The 24,481-nt window shown below is 42.0% G+C and overlaps 3 protein-coding genes across 4 annotated transcripts in view; all 3 read right to left on the reverse strand.

Annotated features, from left to right (window-relative positions):
* Positions 1-5,372: 5,372 nt before the first annotated feature.
* LOC110977629 (uncharacterized) lies at positions 5,373-6,701 on the reverse strand. Its single transcript, XM_022231920.2, has one exon. It carries the CDS (start codon positions 6,699-6,701, stop codon positions 5,373-5,375), a length of 1,329 nt encoding a protein of 442 aa, XP_022087612.2.
* Positions 6,702-6,742: 41 nt separating this feature from the next.
* On the reverse strand, positions 6,743-8,185 carry LOC147796662 (uncharacterized). Its single transcript, XM_087146870.1, has 2 exons — positions 7,506-8,185; positions 6,743-7,400 (listed from the first exon to the last, which is right to left on the reverse strand). The coding sequence occupies exons 1-2, from the start codon at positions 8,183-8,185 to the stop codon at positions 6,743-6,745; spliced, it is 1,338 nt and encodes a 445-aa protein (XP_087002996.1).
* Positions 8,186-10,500: 2,315 nt separating this feature from the next.
* The window catches only part of LOC110977618 (uncharacterized), a 30,890-nt gene continuing 16,909 nt past the window's right edge, over positions 10,501-24,481 (reverse strand). For both annotated transcript variants that reach the window (XM_087146440.1, XM_022231905.2), the window contains 3 exons: positions 22,524-22,608; positions 12,646-12,757; positions 10,501-12,464 (listed from right to left, as the gene is read on the reverse strand). In XM_087146440.1, the coding sequence (XP_087002566.1) occupies positions 12,422-12,464; positions 12,646-12,757; positions 22,524-22,608 (240 nt within the window). In that variant the 3' untranslated portion in view covers positions 10,501-12,421. The remainder of the gene's footprint in view (positions 12,465-12,645; positions 12,758-22,523; positions 22,609-24,481) is intronic.

The following is a 24,481-nucleotide window of genomic DNA, read 5'->3' on the forward strand; positions in this document are numbered from 1 at the left end:
TGACAATTGACGTTGTTTCTTGGTTTTTTCTCGCTTGGCTTTTTCATCTCTAATTTTATATAAAGTTTAAAAAAAATCTCATTTTTTCTCAAAGCTTCAGACCTAAAATTCATCTTCAAAATCAAATCCACCAAACGCTGATAGCACAGATTTATTTGAAATAAGACCGTCATTTCTAATTTTCAACATGGCCGCCGATATTTTGTACCTAACACTGGCCCCATATGACATCAAACCGTGAGTACCGTAGTACACGTCTTTTGGACAAATAAAAGATTGCGCGCCACATCTCTTATTTATAAATTTCTCGATATTTGACGAATCAATGAGTCTTTTTCGATGATCGAAGAGAGAGGCATAGGGGTCTATTTTAACGAACATTCGGTGCTTGTCCGTATAAGGGGGTTTAACTACGTATTCGATCTTGTTTAAATCATCGCTTTGTAGGCGTTTATGGTATTAGACAGAATGTAAGACTTGATGACGGCTTGAGATTCGTTGAATCTATAAACAGCTAAATTTATGTGATCGAGTATTTCCACAGTAGGTAGGTTGTTGTATTTGATAACAGATTTGACGCCCTGCTAAATATTCCGGCGTTTTATCTCGAGTGTCATATTTATACAGCGGGTTTATGCCGTAACAGGGTTCGGTCGTCATAATGTTGCACACATTGTTGTGTTGGCCTTCTTAAATCACGGGTTTTGAAATGATTAATATACTCGGGTCAAAAGGACCAAAGGTGACGTTGGGATCGCAGTTGTCGGCATTGAGACGCTCGTGGTCGTCGGTTACGATGTAGGTTTGGTTAGACGTGTTTTTTTATTAATAGTCCATTTATTTAAGGAGGTCGTAAACTGAGTGCTTCAAGTAGGAGTCACAAGTTCAGGCCGGGCAAGTCGAGACTTGTAGCGATTGGGAAAGCGAGGGGAATTCCCTTTTTTGTTTTAGAGCCTCGAGTTTTTTACAGAAAGCGCCGGAGTCAAAAGTCGAGGCGAGTAAATGGGTCTGTGTGGACGAGAGGTTTAGGTCTGTACGAGTAGTGGGGAAAGCGCCGGGGTCAAAGGTCAAGGTGGGTGAAGTGGTAAGTCCCGGCGCTGGTGTGAATGGGCCTGTTAGCGGTGAAGCGTGGAAGCAGGGTGGAAAAGGGGGCTGGTCCAGAACTCTCTTCTACCTACTACTCTGGTTCTACTAGCAGACAGTTCTGCACCTCACTCTACTTGGATAAGTTCAGCATCCTGTCCTGGCTGTTACTTGCCATCCGGTCTGGCTACGGGAATTGTGTATTTGGGGACCATACATGTATTCCTACAATAAGTGGGAGATTAAACTTTTTGATTCACCAAGGTAGTTAACGTTTGCCTTTTGCCAGTATGCTGAAAAACTTTAGGGTTAATAATATTGTAAAAAGAGGGCAGAGGGTTGAGTTATTTTGAGGGAATTAACATGCATGAGGGAAAAACTGTTTTAACATGAAACATAGTGGAGTCAAATTTGCTTTAATACTGGTTTACATCTAGTGTCAGTTAGAAAGTCAGATTTTCTCACAAATTTTAAATCTAAATTCTCCCAAAATAGGTTAAACGTAATATGAAAGATCGGTTGTATTGAACCGATCAATCCCCAAATTTGAAAAAGAGGGGTAGGCCTGTAGCCCGCCACCTATTAATACCAGTGCAGTTACTGGCACTGTGGTGTAACCCAGGTTGGATGCTAGTGTAGATTACATTACAACTAGTGCAGTAAAAACTCAGAGAGTGCCCCTGCCTGGGCTAGTCATGACCAGGAATACAAGATGAACTCATCAAACTCGATTCCAGTATCATGAACATGATTTACCAAACTTTTCGATGATGATGATGATGGTGATGATGATGGTGATGATGATGGTGATGATGGTGGTGATGATGGTGGTGATGATGGTGGTGGTGGTGATGGTGGTGATGGTGATGATGGTGGTGATGATGGTGGTGATGATGGTGGTGGTGATGATGATGGTGATGATGATGATGGTGATGATGGTGGTGATGATGGTGATGATGATGGTGATGATGGTGAAGATGATGATGGTGATGATGGTGATGATGATGGTGATGATGGTGATGATGGTGGTGATGATGGTGATGATGGTGATGGTGATGATGGTGATGATGATGGTGATGATGGTGATGATGGTGATGATGATGATGAATTTTGATAAAGCATCACTGTCTGACTGTGTCACTGACAATGACAATACTGACAATGACATTGCTAATTGTTGACGTCTGGCATGATGCATGTGTAACCAATGTTAGGCCATGGAGGAATCATCCATAGGCCTCGTTAGGCCAAGTTGTTTTTCATGTTTTGAATAGGCCTAACAAAACCGATACGTCATGTACTTTAGCCCTAACCCCTGGGGCATATGTAGGGTGAAGGCCTTGATGATGACAAAGCATATTAAAATTGGCGTGATCAGAGGATGTTAATTTTATTAACATGATTAAGCCTAATGGTTAACAAATTTTTGTAAAAATCACACATTTCGTGCCTGACATCCACAAAACAAGCCATTTCGAAGTTTCAATCGCGCATGCCTCAACCGGCCTTGACAACCCTTTTCGGATAAACAAACCGCACCGTTCCACAGCAACACACGTTTTGCAGTGGGCAGTAAGGAAGTTTTTTGAATTCCTGTTCCGATTCACATCAAATTGCAAAAGAAAAAGGATGCTCTATTGTGTGCCTTGGATATATACAACAGGTGACCTCATAATCTCTTCAATTTTTTTTTAATCCATATCATTGCAGAAAGCTGAAAATAACTCAATTAAAAACTCGCACATCGTTCGTACTCGTAGGCCTACGCCCATACCATACCGTAACACTTCACTGTAGGCCTATGTACATAGGCTCATAATACAGATCCTTCGTCCTATAAAGAGAATTCGTTGGGCCCTGTTTAAAGGTAAAATGCGTAACAAAATACGCGCGAGAAAATTTCAACGGCAGTACCATTACCATTGTACATGTACATCATGGACCAGAACACGCACGCTGATCTATTTGGAAATATTTCACATAAGTCCCATTTTCGTCCAAGCCATGATCCAAGCAAAACTGACTTTGTGGGTTGTAGTAAAAACTTTATCAAAGGTTAGACAAAGATCAGCACAAAAAGCTGAAAATTTGGTTTAATTAGGTACTTACAGTTCAACTACTTCACACAGCTGATCGATCTTCGCGCAAGCTTCCGCACAACTCGCATGCACGAAACGCCAGTTAGCTATGCCATGTGGGTTTTACTTTTCCAAATTCAACCCCACATTTCCGTGCGCGCCCGAAACATCGAAATGGCTTATACACACCAACTATGCTCCATATCTTGTCTCACTCATAACATGACGATTTTCCACAATCACGAATATGCCGCAAAGAAAGTTGTACGTATGGTCTTTCTTTCAATGAGTGACACGAATTGAAAAACATGTGTATCAAGTGGAAGGTTCAAGTGGAATTGAGGACTCAGCTTTTTGTATCCAGCCTTAATGTATGGTGACTTTATTGAAAAATCAGCATTCAATTCTGCAATGAACAAAATTAAACAAGCTGTTTTGAATATTCAGTAACAGGTGTGTACAAGTCTATAATTATTACATGTGTACATGTGCATGTAGTCGGAAAGCAGGCTTGCAAATTTGCCGGTAAAACGCATAAGAAATACATGTATCTGGAAAATGCAAACAGTAAGAAGATTTAAGAAATTACATAAAATTCTTTAGCCTTCAGTAGACGCAATTCTGAATCATAGAACTTACTACTGTGACCGGATGCAAGCTAACTTTAACAGCTTAGAAACCTCTGGTTATGTCAGTTCCACGAGCTTGGAATATGCAGTTCTTTGGTTGATCCTGTAATTACATGTATAACAAATTGAACTTGGAATTAAACTACAGATGCATGCACACTCATATAAACTGTGGCAAAACATGTTTGAATCTAATACAACCCAAAAACCAGTCGGGAATCATGCAATCAATCTGATAATTACCTCAGTAAATATTAAACTTGGCTCGAAAGTACAAGAACTCTGCTGAACTGTCAATGCGTTTATACAGTATAAACTTACATGACACTGATTTTCATGGCATTCCACAGTATGACCTATGACCTTCGGGCATACATGTATGTGCATCTCGCATGTGAACTAAATCATCTTTACGTTACCAGAACTATGTTGCAAAAATCCTTTTTACTACAACTTTGTGATGCACAACGTTACTTAAACTACTACTAAACGATTTTGGGACACTTACCAATCAACAACAATCAGTAACTTGCTCAGTTTCAGTTTTACAAACGTGAAAAATGGCTAATGTTTCGCCCAGGTAAGACTCAGTATCGGTGAAGTTTCTGACGAGTTGATGAATGCAGACAAATGTTATAGCGCCCTCAAACATTTCTTCTTGGCAACTTATCTTCATCGAAACATCCTCCCCAGCTATGCGAGATATCGCATAACAAATTTCATTACAGTCCTGTCTCTTGCTTCTCATACCCTTCAACAGGATAGATAACAGCTATTTTTGTGATCGGTCGGCTGTAGTCTCCATGAACTGTTTTCACCTTGACATTTCGCACATGTTGGTCTTGCCCTGGGTAGACCTCTGTGATTCTTCCAATGTTCCATTTCCCGCGTGGAAGACTCGCCTCTGCCAGTGCAACAATGTCTCCGACCCTCACGTCTCGTCTGTGGACACTCCATCTCTTTCTTGGGACGAGAGCTGGATGAACATCCCTGATCCACGTTTTCCAGAAGGATGTCACCATCTGCTGAACAAACTCGAATTTGTCCCTGGGGTTCTTGCTTGTTCGAAACGGCCCATGAGGTACTCTGTTCGATGCTCGCCCGAGCAGAATGTCGTTGGGACAGATGTAGCTACCATCATCAGGGTCAGTCGGGTGCCTGCCAATAGGCCTTTCATTGACGAGGTTTGCTACCTCTTGCAGACATGTCTGTAGTTCAAATGGAGTCAATCGCTATTCTCCAATTGCCTTCTTGAGTGCTCGCTTACAACTCTTGACCAGTGCCTCCGCACACCCGTTTTGATGCGGAGCAAGGGGTGTCGTGAACTTCCAGCAGATTTGCCTCTCAGCACAGCAGATTTGCCTCTCAGCACAGAAGTCTTTCAACTCAGTCACATTCCATCCCTTCACCATCTCGCGCAGCTGCCGTTTCGCCCCAACAAACTGGGTCCAGTTCTCACTCTGAATCATCTTCGGGTGACCTCGTACAGCAAGAAATCTTCGCAAGACTTGAAGAAATTCAATTGTAGAACAATCAACAGCTACTTCCAGATGCACTGCTCTCGTGTTGAGACAAGTGAATATTACTCCATATTCTTAGCAGTCTTGTTTCGGCCCACTTTGACTGCAAATGGTCCGAAGTAGTCACAAGCTGTATAGTAGAAGGGTGGGGTAAACGGCGCCATCCTCTCACTAGGCAGACTGGCCATGTACTGCATCTCTGGCTTGTGTTCGAAAGCTCTGCACATAACACATCTGTACTTCACCTTTTTGGCCAAGCTTGTGCCACCAGTCACCCAGTACTTGCTTCTGACCTTGGTCGTAGTTGTTGCGACTCCATAATGTCCACGTTCATGAATGTCCTTTGTGATCAGGTATGACACGTGATGGCTTCTAGGGAGTAACACAGGGTGCTGCCTGTCATAGGAGAGCTTCCCATGATGACCTCTTCCACCAACAAGGATCATTCCATCCCTTACAAATGGACTGAGAGACTTGAACTCCCCTTTCTTCAGTCGTTCATGAAGTGGTTTCTGTGCTTCAAACAGCCAGTGGTTCTCAGCAGTGGTCAACTCCTCAACTGTTAACGGACCGTCATTGGCTCTGCGCTTGGTTTTCAAGTTTAAGATGAAGCGGAACACATATGCCGTTACCCGAATCAGCTTTCTCCACCTGGAGAATTTGTTGCAGTCTATTGCATCATGGTCATCTGCTTTCTTCATCAGTAGTACGGTCTTCTCCGTCCTCTTCTCTTTGTCCACCTCACTTTCTTCTGCTTTTGGCAAGGACTTAGGCCATTTCTCTTCAGGCTCTCTCAAGAACTCTGGACCATCTTTCCAGCTGCTCTGTAAGTCTTGGACTCTGACACCTCTTGATATTTTATCTGCGATGTTAATCTCTCCTGGGATGTGTCTCCAGTCGGACGGATCGGTTTGGCTCTGGATTTCTGCCACTCTGTTTGACACAAACGGCTTGAACTGTCGTGACTGCCTACGTATCCATGAGAGGACGATTACACTGTCTGACAGAAATATAGCTCTTGCGAACTCGGTTGATGTCTCCTTGACCACAGATGCATAGAGTCTACTCGCCAATGCTGCTGCTTGTAGCTCTAATCTTGGAATAGTTAGGCACTTCAGTGGGGACACCCGTGACTTGGCAGCTACAAATCGTACCTCAAATGTCCTGTCGTCATTCTCACATCGTGTGTAGGCCACAGCACCGAATGCCTCTTCAGAAGCATCGCTGAATACTATCAGCTCAACAGGACGGTCTGGCTTTGGCATCAGACATCGCTCGAAGGATACTCCATTGAGGCTCTCCAATTCTGTGAAGAACCTTTTCCATTCAGTCTTTACGTCTGGATGAAGGTCGTCATCCCAGTCAACACCCAGCTGCCACAGTTTCTGCATTAGGATCTTTTCTTTTATCAGAAAGGCACCAGAAAAGCCTATCAGATCGGATCAAATACTTTGGCCAACTCACTCAGCACCATCCGCTTTGTCAGGAGATCTCTGCCTTTAAGAGCCACTGCTTTCACTTGGTATTTCAGTCTGTCTGTCTCAGGGTTCCATACAACACCTAACACCTTCTGTTCTTCTGCAGGCAAACCTCCGATGAGTTGTCTTTCTCCAGCCTTTCCATCAGTCAGCTCTGCATTTGACACCCAGTCCTTCACCTTGAAACCGCCTATGTTCAAGACTGTGTCCATTTGGTCAGTAAGACGTGTAGCCTTCTCTACAGAATCTGTTGACGTGCATATGTCATCCATGTATGTGTCACGGTCTAGTGCTCTGGCTGCCTCTTGGTAGTTTCTGGCTCCTTCAGCGGCTTTTCTTTTCAGTGCAGTTAACGACATTGCTGGTGCTGGCATGTCTCCGAAGGTGACTACTTCCTTCACGTATACATCTGGTTGCCGGTCTTCATAGCTCCTCCATAGGAACCGGTGAACGTGCTTGTCCCTCTCTGGGATTCTGATCTGGTGGTACACCTTAGCAATGTCGCCCAACACAGCAATCGGAAATTGTCTGAATCTGAACAAGACTCCGAAGAGATCGTTGAGAAGATCAGGGCCCTTCTCCCAGTAATCATTGAGTCGGTGGACATTGAAGCTAGCGGAAGCATTGAAGACGATACAAACTGGTGTACTTTTCTAATTGGGACGAATAACTGGATGGTGGGAAATGTAGTGGACTGGACTGTCATAGGTTTCCAACTCTTCATTGCTCAGCTTTCTTGAGAACCCCTTTTGTTCCATCTCTTTCATCTGATCATCATAGAGTTGAGCGTTGTTCCCTTCTCTCTGTAGCTTCTTCTCCATGGACACCAGCTTTCCCATAGCCTGTTTTCTGTTGTCCGGCAGCTCCTCTGGGTTCCTCTTCCATGGGTAGGGAACAAGCCATCTGTTGTCGACTTTTTCACATGACTCCCACATCTTGTTGAATTGCTGTTGGTCTTTGGGAGTTAGCTGCAGGTAGTTGGAAGGCTTACAGTTGCAGTTCTGAAGCTTGACACCCATTGCCTCAGTGGACCAAAACTCACTGAGGTCAGTCTTACCGGTGACATTTATGTGGAGCACAGTGGATGTTCTTGCAGTCATCTCATTAGGTGAGCCAAGGATCACCCATCCCAGTGGAGAATTTCTAAGGATGTAGCCATCTATTTGCTTTGTCTCACTGCCATGCATAGCAGGATGATCAACACCTAGCAGTATGTCGCCTTCTCCACTCCCCCGTTCGATCCTCTTTCTCAGAGGCTTCTCGATCCTTTCTCTGCACTGCTGTGGTAGTGGGGGTACTGTAGTTATCTCAGGGACTTCTACTGTGGACACCTTGTATGCCTTCTCTCGACAGTGGATCTTATTCTCATGCAGTTTGGTGACATGAGTCTCAGTCATCCCGCCCAATGTTGTGACGTCTATGCTGATTGGTTTGTCTTTTCCTTGTAGACCAAGTTTTTTTACTGCTGCTTCTCGGATTAGGGTTACACTTGCACAGCAGTCGAACACGATGTTTCCAGTCATTTTCTTGTTAAGTGCACCAATTTCGGTCGTCAGCAAGGGTAGGGCAACATCGGTGGGATCGGAATTTGCACTGCATGCCATCACTTGAGCAGTTGGTGTAGCTGGAGCAACAGGTCTTACTATGTGAAGAAGATGGTGGTGATGGGAGTCACACTGGGAACATTTCCTTTTTCTGCTGCAGGTGTTCATATTGTGCCCTCTGCCGGCTTTCTTAAGACAAGCAAAACAAGCATGCTTGTCTTTCACCTTCTGCAGGCGTTCTTCAGGAGTCAGCTTTAATAACGACGGACACTGGTCAGGCCAATGACTATCAGTCTCACACCCCCAGCACTTCTTCCATTTTCCTGTAGTGGCAGGTCGTCCTTTGGTCACATGTACCCTGGCGGGCTGCAACGTAATACTGGTACTTCTGATAGACTAGATGTTCTTCTTCTTCTGGTTTTTGTTTCATCCTCAAGAAATTTCAGTAGGCCTCGAAGAGAAGCCTCCTCCCCATTTTGCTGTAACATTCGGGTAAACACCTTTCTGTCATCTGGGGTAAGCTTTTTCTGGATGAGGGCCTGCATGTGGTTGTTGTTCATGTCTGCCTCTTTCCCGATTTGTTTCAAGATATTGAAGCTACGCCTCACGAGCTGAGAGAACATACAAAAGCGGCTGTCTTCCGCATCTGTAAGGGCCTTAAATCTGGTCAGGTCTTGAGCCACTGCATTAGGAATGACCTTTGGGTCACCGTAGTACATGTCCAGGTAGTCCCAACATGCCACATAATCTGTTCCGATACCTTTCAACAACTCAAGTGGCTTGCCAGTCAAACTGTTTCGTAGGATGGAGACAGCATCTCTTGCCTCATAGTTTGAGTCGATCATGTATTTGAAGTCATCTCTGAAAGTGTAGTAATCTCTGACATCCCCACTAAATGTCAGCAACTTGGGTCTCTCTAACCGGGGTCTTAGTTGTCGACCCTTTCCAAACGCACATTGGGTCGACAAAGTTCGCGCACTCTGATTGGCCAACGCGTTGCAAACTCTTGGAGGCACACTATTGTGAATCGCACTGCCATTTTCGCAGAGGGCTTGTTCAGCCTGGACAAAAGGGCCTAAAACTGAGCTCTCTGTCAGACTGAAGAAAACATTTTTTGTAAGCAAATATATGTGAAGAATTACAACAGTACATGTTATTTGAGGGACAAAATCACAATTCTCAACTCCGTTTTATTGCAGCTTTAATCCTGTAAGAAGGAAACCAAATTTCATGTAATTTACTGGTAATTTATTGTTTTTAATTTTCAGACAGTAATTCGTGGTCATCCTTGTTGTTTTTTTAATACCCTTGATACACCCTAATAAAAATCTCTACATTGGAACTAGCTGCTTCCCCCAATCCTTTTCTGGGTGGATTGCTTGGTAACACCTACATGACTTCACAGCAACAGCGCCCTCAGTTGTCCAGGAAAGCATTAATAATTTCAATTGTTTAAAAGCATGCAGTTTGCAATGCACCAGTATTTGAAGCAAATGGGAAAGTAAGAATTTTCATACGTTGACGAAAAATTTGCAGGTTAAAGAAAAATTGTGTATCAGAAAAATTCACTGCAGCTACACTTTAACATGCACCTGCTTTAATTATTAGTAGTATTGACATGTGGGGGGTCTTCATTGTGTTCCAGGGTGCACCCTTGTATTTAGGCCAGAAATATGTCCGCCGACCTCATTAATAGACTCAAAATATTCTATATTAGAGGGTCCTGAGAGCCATGGAACTGGGGAATTGAAGAAATATGAGACTGAACCTCTGGGCTGGACTCGGGGCTTCCAATTCTGAGCATTTTGGATGCAATCTGGTCCGAAAGTGGCACTATTTGAGCCATTTTGCAGAGGGATGGTTTTTCAAAATGGCTACTTTTCTGGACAGGGACATTTTCTGCATTTTAGGGGTGGTCTGCTTCTGGTGAAAATTTCTCAAAAATTCATTGGTCAACGCCCCAAAAATTGAAAGGGAAATGAAAGAGGACATGTGGACCATCATTTTTCTGTGTAGCCTGAACACCTGTGAGAGTTGTATTTTTTTAAATATTTGTGAAGTATGGGGATTTATCCCTGCTGTCTATGGGAATTTATCTCTGGTGGTGCACCCTCCAGTGTATGAAAATGTACTTTGCATAAAGTTTAAATAAATATCATAAATACGAATTTGTTCATGATAATTTATTTAACTTGAAAGTATTCATATGTATACAGTCAAACTTCGATAATAATAGGAGCACTGCTAATGCAACAATATGAATATAAAAAGGTGTTTCTGTTTACCGGTAGGTCTCAATCATTTGTTATTGCTTCATTCCTGACAATTACAAGAATCTTTTTACAGCAAGGTTATTTATAAAATTGTACGGACCTCTTATTAATGATGTTGGACTAGACTCCTAAATGGTTTCCGTGCAGTTTGATTTTCTTTTTTGATTCCACTTCACCAATTCTGAAATTAAAATTCAAACGAATGCAAGTGCTAATGGGAAAAAACATACTTATAAACCATTTCACTTCAAGTTAGGCCACTACATTTAAACATACTGAGAATATTCGTTGAAGATAAAATTCATCAAAGCTTACATGTACAACAAATTCAAATACTCTTAGCCCAACTATGTTCATGACTTGATTTCTATTGTACAAATTATACAATTGAAATGGTGTGACAATAGAAAAAAATTAAACACTGTACATGTACTGAAGCGATTTCAGTGGACCGCCCTTTTGTTTTTCTGAAGGAAAGTGCCATGTTGGCATATTGTCAATTTCTTTAAAATATACGTATTCATATACTTACACATACAGGTTTTAACCCCAAAAGACTTGTGCTTCAGGAGAACTAATGTTTTGAAAACTGTGACTTGTCACATACTGGCACCATTCGTCTAAAGCCCTCTTTCAAGATGTCTACAAGGTTTTGAACCCAATCAAAAATGTACTTCATGAGATATAGCACTTTCAGAAGTGCCCCTTTAGTGTCACGCGACTCGTCGGCTGATGATATTGTCATCACAAGGTCAATCTCCGTTTATAAACCTTCCCTTTCTAACCATCTGCAAGGTTTCCACCCAATCAGACAAGTACAATACAAGATACAATTTACAAAACATTATTGTTATCGCTGAAAGAGCACATATTAGAGACACATTTGCCCCTCTTGGTGTTCCATACAATGTGATCTGCTCTCAGCACCATGTGCTTAGCAATTTGCCAACTCTTGAGTATAATCTTACATACTATGCACTGCCTATGTTACAGGCACATATTACGCATCCACGCACACAATAGCCAATGCCCAGTATGCGAATGGGATTTTTGAGTTCGCAAATATTGTGAATGTCGTCGGTGCTTCATCTGTGTGAAAAAGTGCAGTTGCCTTCAATGTTTTAGCTATAATCTAATGAACGATTCACGCTTAAATCTGTTGTGGTTGATTTTTTACCGAATTTTGAAGAATAAAAGGACTTTTCATCATAACTTCCAGTGTGATGACGTCATCGGCCTAAAATTTCACATGTGCTAACTGGGTATTAAAAGATAATTGTCTACATCAGTTTTGAGGCGATTCGGACAAACTTCACCACAGACATCATCAGCTAGAGGGCACTCGACAATTGCATGACGTCATCAGTGGACGTTTTGAAGAGTACAATACCCCTAGAGACTAACACCGTTGAAAGCAATTTGATACCTGTTACCAGTTTTAAACAATAAGCTGACTTCCGATTTTGACCGGAAAGAAGGGTCATGTGATTTTACCCACACAAGACAAATTAAAGCCATGGCTGATTTTACATGAATTTTTAAAAATTTAACATAATATTTAAATATTCAAAATCTAATAACAAATCACTTGATGACATAATCATGATGTAATTATTTAAATTTTATCTTTGCCTTAAGGTCTGTGCTTGGTGTAACTATGAGGAGGATCAAAGATAGCCAAGTTACCCAAATGATGAAAGCAATAGCTGCTTTGGCAGTACACGGAAGCAGCTAAAAATCTCAACTGCAACAGTATGCTTATTAAAAACTAACAAAAAAAAAGAGCCCATCATTTTTGAAAATCTGGCCTGGGGCATTAAAGTACAGCGTCCAATTCACTCCTCTTACTTTGACGATACCTGAGAAGGAAAAACAGAAAATGGGTACCAATCAAGGGTAAAACTTGTATTATGTATAATGTAAAATGTTCAGGAGACTTATACCATTACCACAAGTAGATGAGATGAGATCAAAACTGGTTTCAATACGGCAAATGTCCCTGGCCCACAGTGTCTGTATAAAAGTTAGTGTATGACTTACATGTAAATCCTTGCCAGCTGCATCAAGCCAGTAAAAGCCAAGAAGATGTTGACACTGAACAGGTTCCAGTTTTTAGGGATGACTACCATGGAATAGCGAGACCATATCATGCCTGTCATTTGAGAAGTGAGAAGTGTCTCACGGTAAAGGTTCAAGTCTTCAAATATCTAATAGAGCCACTGATTTTCTGTGATCACATAATGGACAGAATTTGTGGAATCAACACCTTGAAACAGAAACCACTGCTTAAAACGGAACTGGCAAAATTCCACAGTATACATAGCATAAGAAGTGAAGAAACCTTCCCCCACAAAACTAAAAATACACGCCTACCCGACCCTTATATAATGCTTGTTTTTAACAAACAAAATTGCATCATTCCAGCATGTGATCGAGTCAGCCAATAGTGATACATGTACTTGGAATACATGCCATGGTGTGCTGAAGCCCCACACGTTATGTGATGCGGCTGCCAACACAAAGCGGTGCACTGATTGGCCGATCACATGTGCACCGTACTAGCAACAAAATCAAGATGTAAAGAGGTTCATACACCTACATGTATGTATATTGCACACAGTCATGAGGAATTCAATATGCAAATCTGCATAAACCCTTGAGATGAGGCTAGTATTGTATGGTGGAAAGATCAAACCATGGCAATAAAACGGAAGACACATTGCATTTTTTCTTGGATTAAATGAAACCTAGTGGGCTTTGTATATCATAGCTGAATACAGAGGTGAGATTTGTCAGGATTTCCCTAATTTTCCATCATATAGGGAAAAAGTTAAAATTCCTTCAATTAACACCCTTAAAAATTGTTTTATTTCACTAAGAAAGGATCATATTTTTCTAATCTAAAAGAAATTTCTAACAATATCATTATTAATTACGGAATATCATGCATTAAATATGATACCATCAATTATTAAATGTGAGGGACGGACAGAAACTTCATTTGAAAAGGCAAGTTTTGAAATTCACAAAGTGCTGGAATCCTGCAATTGTTGTGCATATCAAGAATATAACATACAATGCTTTCTTGCAAACATGGGGTTAAATTAACTGCCCTATGGTAATTAACAGGAGGGTCACTTCAGGGCAATATTCCCAATACTGTCCGTCCCTCACAAGATAGAATCATTTTTTTTCCTTGAGGCACATACATGTAATAAATCAACAGGATTTTAAAATTATCTTTAAAATTACGAAAAAAGAAGTACCAGTATGAAAGCTTAAAAAATTACGTTAAAAAAATTTAAAAATTAAATTTAAATTAAAAAAAATTAAACAAACAATTTTGGCTGTGTGTCTTAGGGGTTAACCTGCGGTCCTCCAAGGATTGAAGGGAGCATTGGGAGAGAGCATTGGGAGAGAGCATCGAGGTAATTTGCATATCTTTATCCTAACACAATGCGCAGTGCTTGTTTCTGGATTCGTTCAATTCACTGTTTTGTTGCTTTGTCAATGCTCTGCTTCATACTGGTGCTGAATGTTCAGTGAGGGGCCGGGTGTATCCTCGCATGGAAGGCTATTTCTTCAATACGCGTAACATATCGAGTTTTCCATTGGCACATTTTTCGATGTATTTTACGTGTGAATCCCATTTTAGATCATTTTGGATATGAACGCCCATGATCTTAGCATTACTCACAGTAGTAAGATTATGATCATTAATAACTACATTGGGTCGGAATGGTTGGTTTCTCATAAAGGAAACGTCCATTTTCACACATTTTGTAGGATTCAATTTCATTTTGTTTTGATCAGACCACTGAACAAGATTGTTAACTGCGAGTTGCATACTCGAAAATTGATTAACTTGCCGGCATTCAACTAGTGTTAACTCATCAACATACGTGAGAGTGTGCATTTGTTCAGATAGACATGCATCATTAATCATTGCTAAAAAAATTACTGGTCCCAATCTCGTTCCCTGTGGAACTCTGGCATTTAGAGTTAACCAGTTTGAGCAGGTTGAATGATAATGGACACACTGTTGATGAGAGTACAAAGTCACAAATCTTGGGGATAATGTTACTCCTCACTCCGAGATCAATTAATTTTGAAACAACAACAATTATACGGTCAATTCTGTCAAAAGCATTTGTGTAATCCGTAAGGATTATAGAAGATATAGTTTTGGGTTTTTCCGCATTAACATAGATAGGATTGAGCATGTTAATTAGGCAGTGACTAGTAGAGAGTGATTTCCTGTTGCCAAACTGATTTTCATCAAGCTTAGGGATAGGATCTTGCAGGGTCCATCTTGCGATAAACAACTCCGCTATTTTTGCAAAGTGGTCCGCTATGGAAATAGGTTGAAGTTTGTCAATGGATGGGGGTTGGTTTTGGGGATCGGGACAACTATAGCACATTTTCACTCGTCCAGGACAAGTCCTCATTGAAATGACAAGTTGACGATGTGGCTTAGTGGAACAGCAAGTTCAACCGAAAACTCACGGATTATGCATGCGGATATCCCTTCTGGACCACCAGAGGTCTTTTGTTGGACCTTCGCCATTGCATTGTGCACTTCCCATGGGTACACTACAGGACTTGGAGTCAGCGTCGGGAGATATGCGGGCAGTGCACTCAAACCGAGGGGGCTCAGATCAGAGGACTGCGAGATAGAAAGTTTGTTGATGTTGTTAGCTATGTTAACCACTTCCTGCCGGGAACTCCGGGATCAGAGACGTATGGTTTATATGGGTGGCCGGGGTCTCCGAACTCGGACGAAGGAAACAGGGCCCTGTAACAAAAGACTGTACTGCGAACAAAAGACCAGGCTGCTGGGCATTACCAACATTTTTCACTCTCAAAAGTGGTGATAATCCAGCCTTGTTTTGAAACCATATACCAGGGTTTGGGGCAATGAGAGCGAGCGGATTACCACCGGGGACAAAAGCGCTCCACCACCGCAGCGATGAGCCACACAGCACCGCTGCATGCTAATCTGGCCCCTATTGAAAAGAGGACAGCAGTGCACTAAGCCAGGTTCGTGAACAAAAAACAGTTATACAACACAGCACAATCTGGGCTCTGTTTACAAGGCTGCTGGACTGGCTGAAATACTCAGGCGTCAATGAAGGTCACCTGTCAACTTAGAGTAGAGCCTAAAGATTACTTGCTGTGGCTATAAACGACCGTTAAATGAAATGACAAATTTTTGAAGGATTTTGAAAACGGAAAAAATGATAGTCATGTCGGCCCAGCATCAACAACATTGAAATATGCCCCGGCATGAAGTGGTTAAAATGGTCATCGGATGAAATACCAGGTACATGTATTGGTATGTGGCTCTGCTGGCCTCCAGTAAGGACACAGATTTCCCGATACCATGCTGCAGGATTGCTTCACTTTAAACGTTGTACTCACATGGAATAATATTCTATTTTTGCTTTAGTGATGAAAGATTTGACCTTGTTTCTTAGTCTTTTCCAGTTTAGACGATCACCACGATGAAAGGCATTTTGTCTGTCACGTATGAGAGTTTAGATTCTTGCAGACATCCAGGGTTTGTCACAAAAGTGCAGTTTTACCTTGCATGAGGGAAAGTATTTGTCAATGGCCAAGTTGAGGGTTTGTGTAAGGCGCTCACACTGGGAGTTGACGTCAGACTGCATTGTAACTTCTGACCAATCGTGATTTGTTATCCAAGCGCCAAATGATCTCATTGCGCTCTGAGGCATAGGCCGGCTGCACCGATAATGGGTCCGGTGATTATCTTGTCCAAGGTGTTATCACCTCTGGTCGGGCGGTCGACGATTTGACAATAGCTCTGATCAGATAGTAATGGATCCGTGTTAAGTTGATTGAGATCTCCAAGTATGACAAAACCGGCATCAGGAGGACGGGTTGATAATTCATCAACCGAGGAAAGTACATGTATGTGTTCAGTTGTGTTTCTGCAAAATGATCTCGTTGAGGGTAGTAGATAGCAGCGCAGAAGATGCACGTCATTGATCGCGGAAGACGTTGTGGGCGGAGCTTAATCCACACAACCTCCAGGTTGGTGGGGACTACAATGTCCTTAGGCGATGACGGTTTGAGGTGGTGCTTTGCGTAAATGGCTACCCTTTCATCATTTCGATCGAGTCTCGATTTAGCGAACATGGTGTAGCCAGGAGTAGCCACAACTTCAGGGGGTTGATCATGCTTGAACCACGTCTCAGTGCTAGCATCAAGGGTGGTGACTGATAATCTGATGGTGACTGATAATGACTGACCGTCATTTCACAGAAACAATGATGTCAAGTTCGGCAGTGTGCAGTGATCGGGCTGAGAAGTGTTGATTCTAACCAGATTGTAAGAATTTATGCTGGTCTGGCCTCTGTAAGCGATCTCCTTCCGTGGGGTACTGATCACAGTTGGAATGGCTGTATCACTGGGTGGATATATAGATTTAGTCTTACTGGCTCGAGTACCATGGTGCGTTGGGGGGACACGCAGAATATGTAGTTCTTTTAGTAAGCTCCAGGTCAATTTTGGTAGGGGGGAATTCTGAGATAAGGAAGCAACGTCTAACAGATGGATACGGTTGTATCTAATACGGTGACCAAGGGAGTCCTTTGAATTAAGGTTCTGACTGGGTCCTGGGTTTCGGTTAATGTCACCACAACAGACCAGGGAGACGGTGAATGTAGCACAAGAGTTTGCATAGTAACTGACAGGAGACTTAAAATATCTCTTATGATGGAACAATGTTTTCAGGCTGCGAGGGTTCTGATTAGGGTAGCCATTTGTGTGGCATGACGTTCAGATAGGCATAAACCAAGTAGCAAAAGCACCAGTGGCATGCATACCTTGAAGAACTTCATTGTTATACTTAGGTATCACTGACTGTTCATTGTTCAACTACTGTTCGGCAGCTTAATCTTCTTTGTGGAAGTGCTGTCACCAGTCAAGATAGAATATGGCAGACAGGTCCACAGTCCAGAGAAGAGGTGCACCAAAATGTTAAGCTTATTTCCTTGACACTGAGGTTAAATCAGGCTTTCAAAAGAGTCCAGGAGGTTCTTCAACAAATTTATGATGAGAGGTCTATAAAATAAGGTGAACTTACTTCTTGACTGTTACAGCAGATTTTTTGAAAAGCAGTGGTGCGAGGCAGCCTGTCAACCTGTCAGGTGCACTCCGTAAATCGAGTGCACCTGAATCCAAATTGTATGTTCTTGCATGGTGGTAATACTGTATGTCAACTACTGTAATAGTCTCATTCACAGAGAAGTGTGGTGTGCTGTGCACTGAGAATAAAACCCAGTCAATAAAAATGGATAAAAAAGCAATGACTAGTGCACAACACCAGTCCAAGTATAGGCAAAATCACCTTCTAGAAATCAGAAACTGGGAAAAGCTACGGAAACAAAGAGCACGAGCAAAAATCTACATGGATAAAGATCTAGCAGAAGAACATCGTGGAGCTGATCGAGAAAGAAAGCACAAGGAGAGACAAGCCAAGAAGTGTAGCAAATTACAGCCTGATAATGAAGTACATGTACCGGTACCAGTACATCAACGAAGTCCTCCACCTTTGCAGAGGAGCAGATCAAACACCATTCCGGTATAAACAAACAATTTTTCGAAGTGTTAAATGTGCCAGTTTTGTCATGCCACGTTCTCTTGCAAAGCGGCATGCTATCATTCATCGTCTGGTAAATAACCTCAGCCCGGCAAGCAAGAAGAAAATTGCAGAATCATTGCCATCAAGCCCGTCAACTTTACCACCTGCCTCTACAGCAGGCAGACCCAAAACTCTGAATGATGCAGAGAAAGCCAATGCAGAACAGTTCTCCCCAAAAGAGAGTATCACATATGCATGTCCTGGCCTAAGAGATGTAGTCTGCTGTGAAAAAGCTGAAGATGGATCCAAGGTGTATGAGCCAAAGCGCTACTTATTGTGGACTTACAGTTATATTCTGCCAATGCTCAATGAGGAATTGAGGCGTGAACATAGCTGCACAATTGGATATGGAACATTCCAAAGAATGATGAATTTACCACAGTTCAACTGCATGTATGTTAAAGTTAAAAGTGACATCCCTCAATTTTTATGCTTGTGCCCTGATTGTGAGAACTTGGACTTGCTACTTCACTGTGTGAATGCCCACAGAAAGTTGCCAACAATGTCAAAGAGGGACCTACTTTCCCTCAAAATATGCTCTGATGAAAATAAGGAGAGTATTGACGTGAGTGTGATCTGTGTCCAGGAATGGAACTTCTCAAAGACAATTTGGAAGAATTACTGTTGGTTGACTCCATCACTTATCATCAGTGGAAAAAGTCTTCAGAAAAAAATCCTAAAAAACTGCCAAAAACTGTCACTGGTCCTGAAGCAGCACAAGAGCTGCAGACCATGCTGAAAAATTTTCGCCATAATCACCACACCATTAAAGAACATCATGCTGTGATGGAAGCCATGCATATCAGCATCCCTCCTAAAACAGCCATCATTCATGTTGACTTTGCAGAAAATTATGAAAATAAGCAACAGCATGAAATTCAGTCTGCCTACTTTGGACATGAGAATTTTTGTGCATGTTTTCAAATCCATCTGAGGACACCGAGTCCAAGTCATTTGTCGTGGTCAGTAATGAGTCTGATCATCATGAGCGCAGTAAAGCTGTTGCATTCACATGCAATAACATCCTTCTTGAAAACATTAGGAAGCATGTACCAAATCTTCAATCTGTAAACTTTTGGACTGATAGATGTGTGGCCCAATTCAAGACACGATACACATTTGCATTACTGTGTGAATATCCATGGGATTTGAATGTAACCTGAAACAGTTTTGAGTCCCATCATGGCAAGGAAGTGGTAGATGCCATTGGCGGCACTGTGAAAAGTTCAGTATTCAGAGATGTTATGGCCCCAAATGTTGTCTTAACATCAGCTTCTGAATTTGCCTCATATGCAGATCAGATACTCAAAACACAAGTACTGTATCTTGACAAAAGTAAAGTTGCTAATCTGTCAGAACCTCTGGCATCAGCAACTGCAGTACCCGGAACTTGGCAAGTTCACCAAGTTGTATGTAAGTGTAGTGGTTGTCAAAAATGGCAGCTGCAGTTCTACAAAACTTCATCTTTGACTCTGCCTTACGAAGATGATGAAAGTACTTGTATGGAGTCCTTGGAATACAACATGACATTTCGAGGGCCACCCATGGCATCTACATGATCTAGTACATGTACTTCCCAGCCTCATGCTGTTGAAAAGGCTGAGAGCTTGCCAGATACTGGTTTGCTGTTTACTTCAGCCTGTTTCATTATCGGTTCGTTGGGATTCTCTTGGAGTGAAGCTTAAATTCTCAGAGCAAGCCAATCCCACCCAAAATGTCTTCAAAGTCAAGGACATATGCTGGAGAGACAAAAAAACATCTTCAAGCTTGGAGAAGCACCAACTCCAATCTCATCTTGTTGGTCTTCAGTCCAAACACTGTCTAAATCTGACTTCGAAGACATTTCACTCTTGTTTAAGAAGAGATTTTTGTAGAAACTACAACCTAAACATCCATTTTGTCTAACTTCTGCCATCCTTAGTAGGACAGGGTCCCATTATTGTCAGATGGAAAGTTCAGTAATTACGCTTTGCCGATGGTTAACTGTAATGTCCATCCCTCACGCTGGCAATGTCCGTCCCTCACATTTATTTTGACGGCTCAAAATTATAATTAAATTGAATCAATTTATAATTCACTGGCTGATTTTCCATCAATTAGGATTTAGTCATTTCATTTAGGGTAAAATATTCCATAAAGTTTTGTTTTTCAAAAAGAGTCACATTTCCGTCCGTCCCTCACACAGAAATATGTCTATCCCTCACTCTTATTTCAACCCAAGTATAACCTTTCCAGTGAGTGTCAATGATTTAAAATCTTGTCAATTGAGGAGTTTGAACATTAATGTTTTGATTTATATTAACCAAAGTTGAGAATGTTTCCAAGTTTCAATAACAAATACAAATCTGTGGACTTCGGTCAAGGTAGTCATTTTTATTGATGTCCGTCCCTCACGCACTAAAATCTTCTTTAACAAAACAAAAAAAAATTAGATAAATTGAAAATGTTATGTGGTCAATTTGTACTGGTGTCAGGGTTAAACAAACACGTTTTTTACTGAGGATAAATATTCAAGAAATCTTTGGCAGAGCAATTAATGCATTGATGTCCGTCCCTCAAGTGACGGACAAATTTGGATCATGCTCATTTTCAAAACAATCTCTTCAAAAATTTGGAAAATGCTGAGATTTCCATCGAGGTGTTTGACATTAATAAATTGATATAAAGCCTTTAAGGGGTCGCCTTCAGGCACAACCAAGTGAACACATTGACCCTATACCGGTACATTGGTCCTATAACAATAGGACCCTCAAAACCTCTGATGATTATTTTGTGGATATTTCATTTTCCTCCAATCTCACGTCTGTGAATAGGACACCTGCTGTCTACAATGAAGAGCAAAGGTTTTACTCACAACATGCATTTTAACCACTTCATGCCGGGGCACTTTTCAACGTTGATGATGCTGGGCCGGCATGACTATCATTTTTTCCGTTTTCAAAATCCTTCAAAAATTCATCATTTTATTTAACGGTCGTTTATAGCCGCACCAAGTAATCTTTAGGCACTACTCTAAGTTGACAGGTGACCTTCACTGATGCCCGAGTATTTCAGCCAGGCCAGCAGCCTTGTAAACAGAGCCCAGATTGTGCGGTGTTGTATTAACTGTCTTTTGTTCACAAACCTGGCTTAGTGCACTGCTGACCTCTTTTCAATAGGGGCCAGATTAGCGTGCAGCGTTGCTGTGTGGCTCATTGCTGTGGTGGTGGAGCACTTTTGTCCCCAATGGTAATCCACTCGCTCTCAATGCCCAAAACCCTGGTATACGGTTTCAAAACAAGGCTGGATTATCATCACTTTTGAGAGTGAAAAATGTTGGTAATGCTCAGCAGTCTGGTCTTTTGTTCGGAGTACAGTCTTTTGTTACAGGGCCCTGTTTCCTTCGTCCGAGTTCGGAGACCCCGGCCACCCATATAAACCATACGTTTCCGATCCTGGAGTCCCCGGCAGGAAGTGGTTAAGGCCCAGATTTCATGCAAACTTTTCGAATTCTGTCGCACAACTGCCAAATGAAATAACAGGTCTAACATTTACACATTGTGATCAATGGCTATTGCATGTTTGACCTACTCCCGGTAACGGAATCTGATTTTGTAAATGTACTGTACATGAGGATTGACATACAAATTGTCCATTGATTAAGTTTTTGATAATCATATGATGGGAAATCAAGGGGGGATGCTGTTTAAAATTTGCGAAAGTTTTACAACAGAAAATAAAAGGATATCAAAAACATTGCAGGGTATTTCAAAACGGAGGTTCTTTCTTTTCTTTGTGGGAGGAGTAAGGTTGGGCAAACAGTCTGCATGCAGACTTTTTAACTTGCTCTTTTCTTATGCTTACTAAGGTACATGTTTTGAAACTAAGTACGAATTTCTGAGGAATTCAGGATTTTGCAAAACAGAAAATGCCTGGTTTTGAAACAGAAACACACTGGCTCTACATAAACTAAAACATTCAATTTAAAGGCATACATGTATTAGGAGACAGATGAACTTCTCAAGAGCAGATACATGTAAACACATTAATAACTAACCAGAGATAGGCTTTCCATAAGATTGGGGTGTGCATATCCTGATCTTAACATTTGGACACATTCAATGGAACATGCATGTACCGGTGGGGGATCCTATTCCTAACAGTTTACCTACATGAAATAGTAGTTATTCCTTTTATAAATGTGCCCAAATGTCAAAGAACATACGTACTGTATATACCCAATCCCATGAAATCCTACGCTGCTTTCACATACCTGTAGCAGCCAAGGCAGCTGACTGGGACACACTTAACTTCTCAGGTGGTCTGGCATAGTCTGACAGGCCTGCTATCACCAAGCACTGTACATGATGTTTCAAATGAAGATTAAACAGCTCAGTGGAGATAAATATATGGGAGTTGTACATATGTATGAGCACACTACAGATAGACACAAACATGTAATCAAAATACCTCAGTAAGGATCATAGCAGAAGCTACATGTACTTTGCAAAATACATGTAAATAGCACTTGGTAGTTTTGAAGAAGGGCAACAAGTGGCACAGTGGTTTCACAATTTTTTAAACTTTGAACGCCAATTATTACATGCCTGTATGTACAATGTATGTACCCAGACTTGACAATCTGGAGACATCCATCAATAATACCATGAGTTCTGTAGTTTTACATTTAAGGATGAGCTACCAAGATAAAATGTTGCAGTCAGCTGCATGTAAACATGACCCATTAAAAATGCAAAATTTACTACCAAGACATACATAACATACATGTACATGTAACTCCATCAATGTCATTTATCACTACTAGCCTCATAATATACCAGTATCTCATAAATACGACCTGTCATAAAAGAGTACATAGGTGCCTTTTATGCTCTTGACAGAGCATCCTCCACTACCGATCAGTGGATTGTTTACCATGGTGCCCTGTTAACATTGATTTCATTGAGAATACTCAACTATTCTGTGACGTACACTGGTGGTCAAAAGTTATATCGCACCTACATCGCACCATGTATTTGTTTGTAAATGATTGCAAAAAACACTAAAAAGTCACTAAACACTATGTACCCGTGTCTTCCTTTGTGTGCATATTCCAATAAATCCACGTTTCATGTGAGGAATCTATCCTTTAAGGTTGCCAAAAGCGTTGAATTTGATGTTGTCTCTGTTCTCCGTGCACAACGTTAATGGAGTATGCCCTCATTATCATATCATTATCGGCAAAATCCAAGATGGCGGCGCCCAGGACCCCCAAAACACGAAGGATGGCCCATGGATTAGTACTGCGTATAGGCCCCATTGGCCTCGATGGCTGCCTGACATCATCTTGGCATTGAATCCAAGAGATTCGTGGTGACATGGCGGTCAAGTCCTTCCCAGATCTGATTGAGAATCTCGAATAATTCTTCTTTATTCCAGGGTCGGTTTTCACACTGGAGATGACGCTCCAACTCTTCCCAGAGATTCTCAATCGGATTCAGGTCGGGGCTCTGGGTTGGCCATTCCATCACTTCAAACTGCCAACTGACCCCCATATCTTGGATGAAATCTGGGGTTGGATTAGTGATGAATTCCAACGTCACCCTTGCCATATGGGCCGGGGCATCGTTATGCTAGAACAGGAATTCAGGGCCAATCAAACAATGGGCAGATGGCAGCATGTGGTCACGAAGAATATCAACATAAGCATCAGCATTGATATTTGTGATACAGGTCAAGTCACTGAGGCCAGCAGAACCTATGCAGCCCCAAACCATGATGCCAGAGTCCCTACGTTTCACTGAGGGTACCACACAGTCTTTGTGGTACTTCTCGCCAACTGCCCTCCTGACGTAAAAAAAAGCTGTCTAACTGGAAGAGCTGGAACCTCGACTTGTCGCTCCAAAGGACGCGGTCTCAGTCAGTGGCCGTCCATCCCTGATGCATATGGGCCCAGTCTAATCTCCTCTCTTTGTGAGCTGGCATAACGCGGAGCTTATGCCTGGCAACTCGCCCATGAAGCCCAGCCTCAGCCAATTGGCATGATACAGTCCTGCGGCTGACCTGCACGCCGGCATGGTTGGCAAGCTCAACTGCCAGCTCAGGGGCGGTCTTAAAGCGGTCGCGTCTTGACGACTGCACGAGGTGCCTGTCGTCCCGCTCTGTCGTAGCCCGTGGACAACAAGATTTTGACTGGGCATTCATGCTTCCACTCTCCCGAAGTTTTCTCAG

The sequence above is a fragment of the Acanthaster planci genome, linkage group LG15, assembly GCF_054643075.1.
Source record: "Acanthaster planci isolate LZ-2023a linkage group LG15, COTS_SCS, whole genome shotgun sequence".
Taxonomy (NCBI): domain Eukaryota; kingdom Metazoa; phylum Echinodermata; class Asteroidea; order Valvatida; family Acanthasteridae; genus Acanthaster; species Acanthaster planci.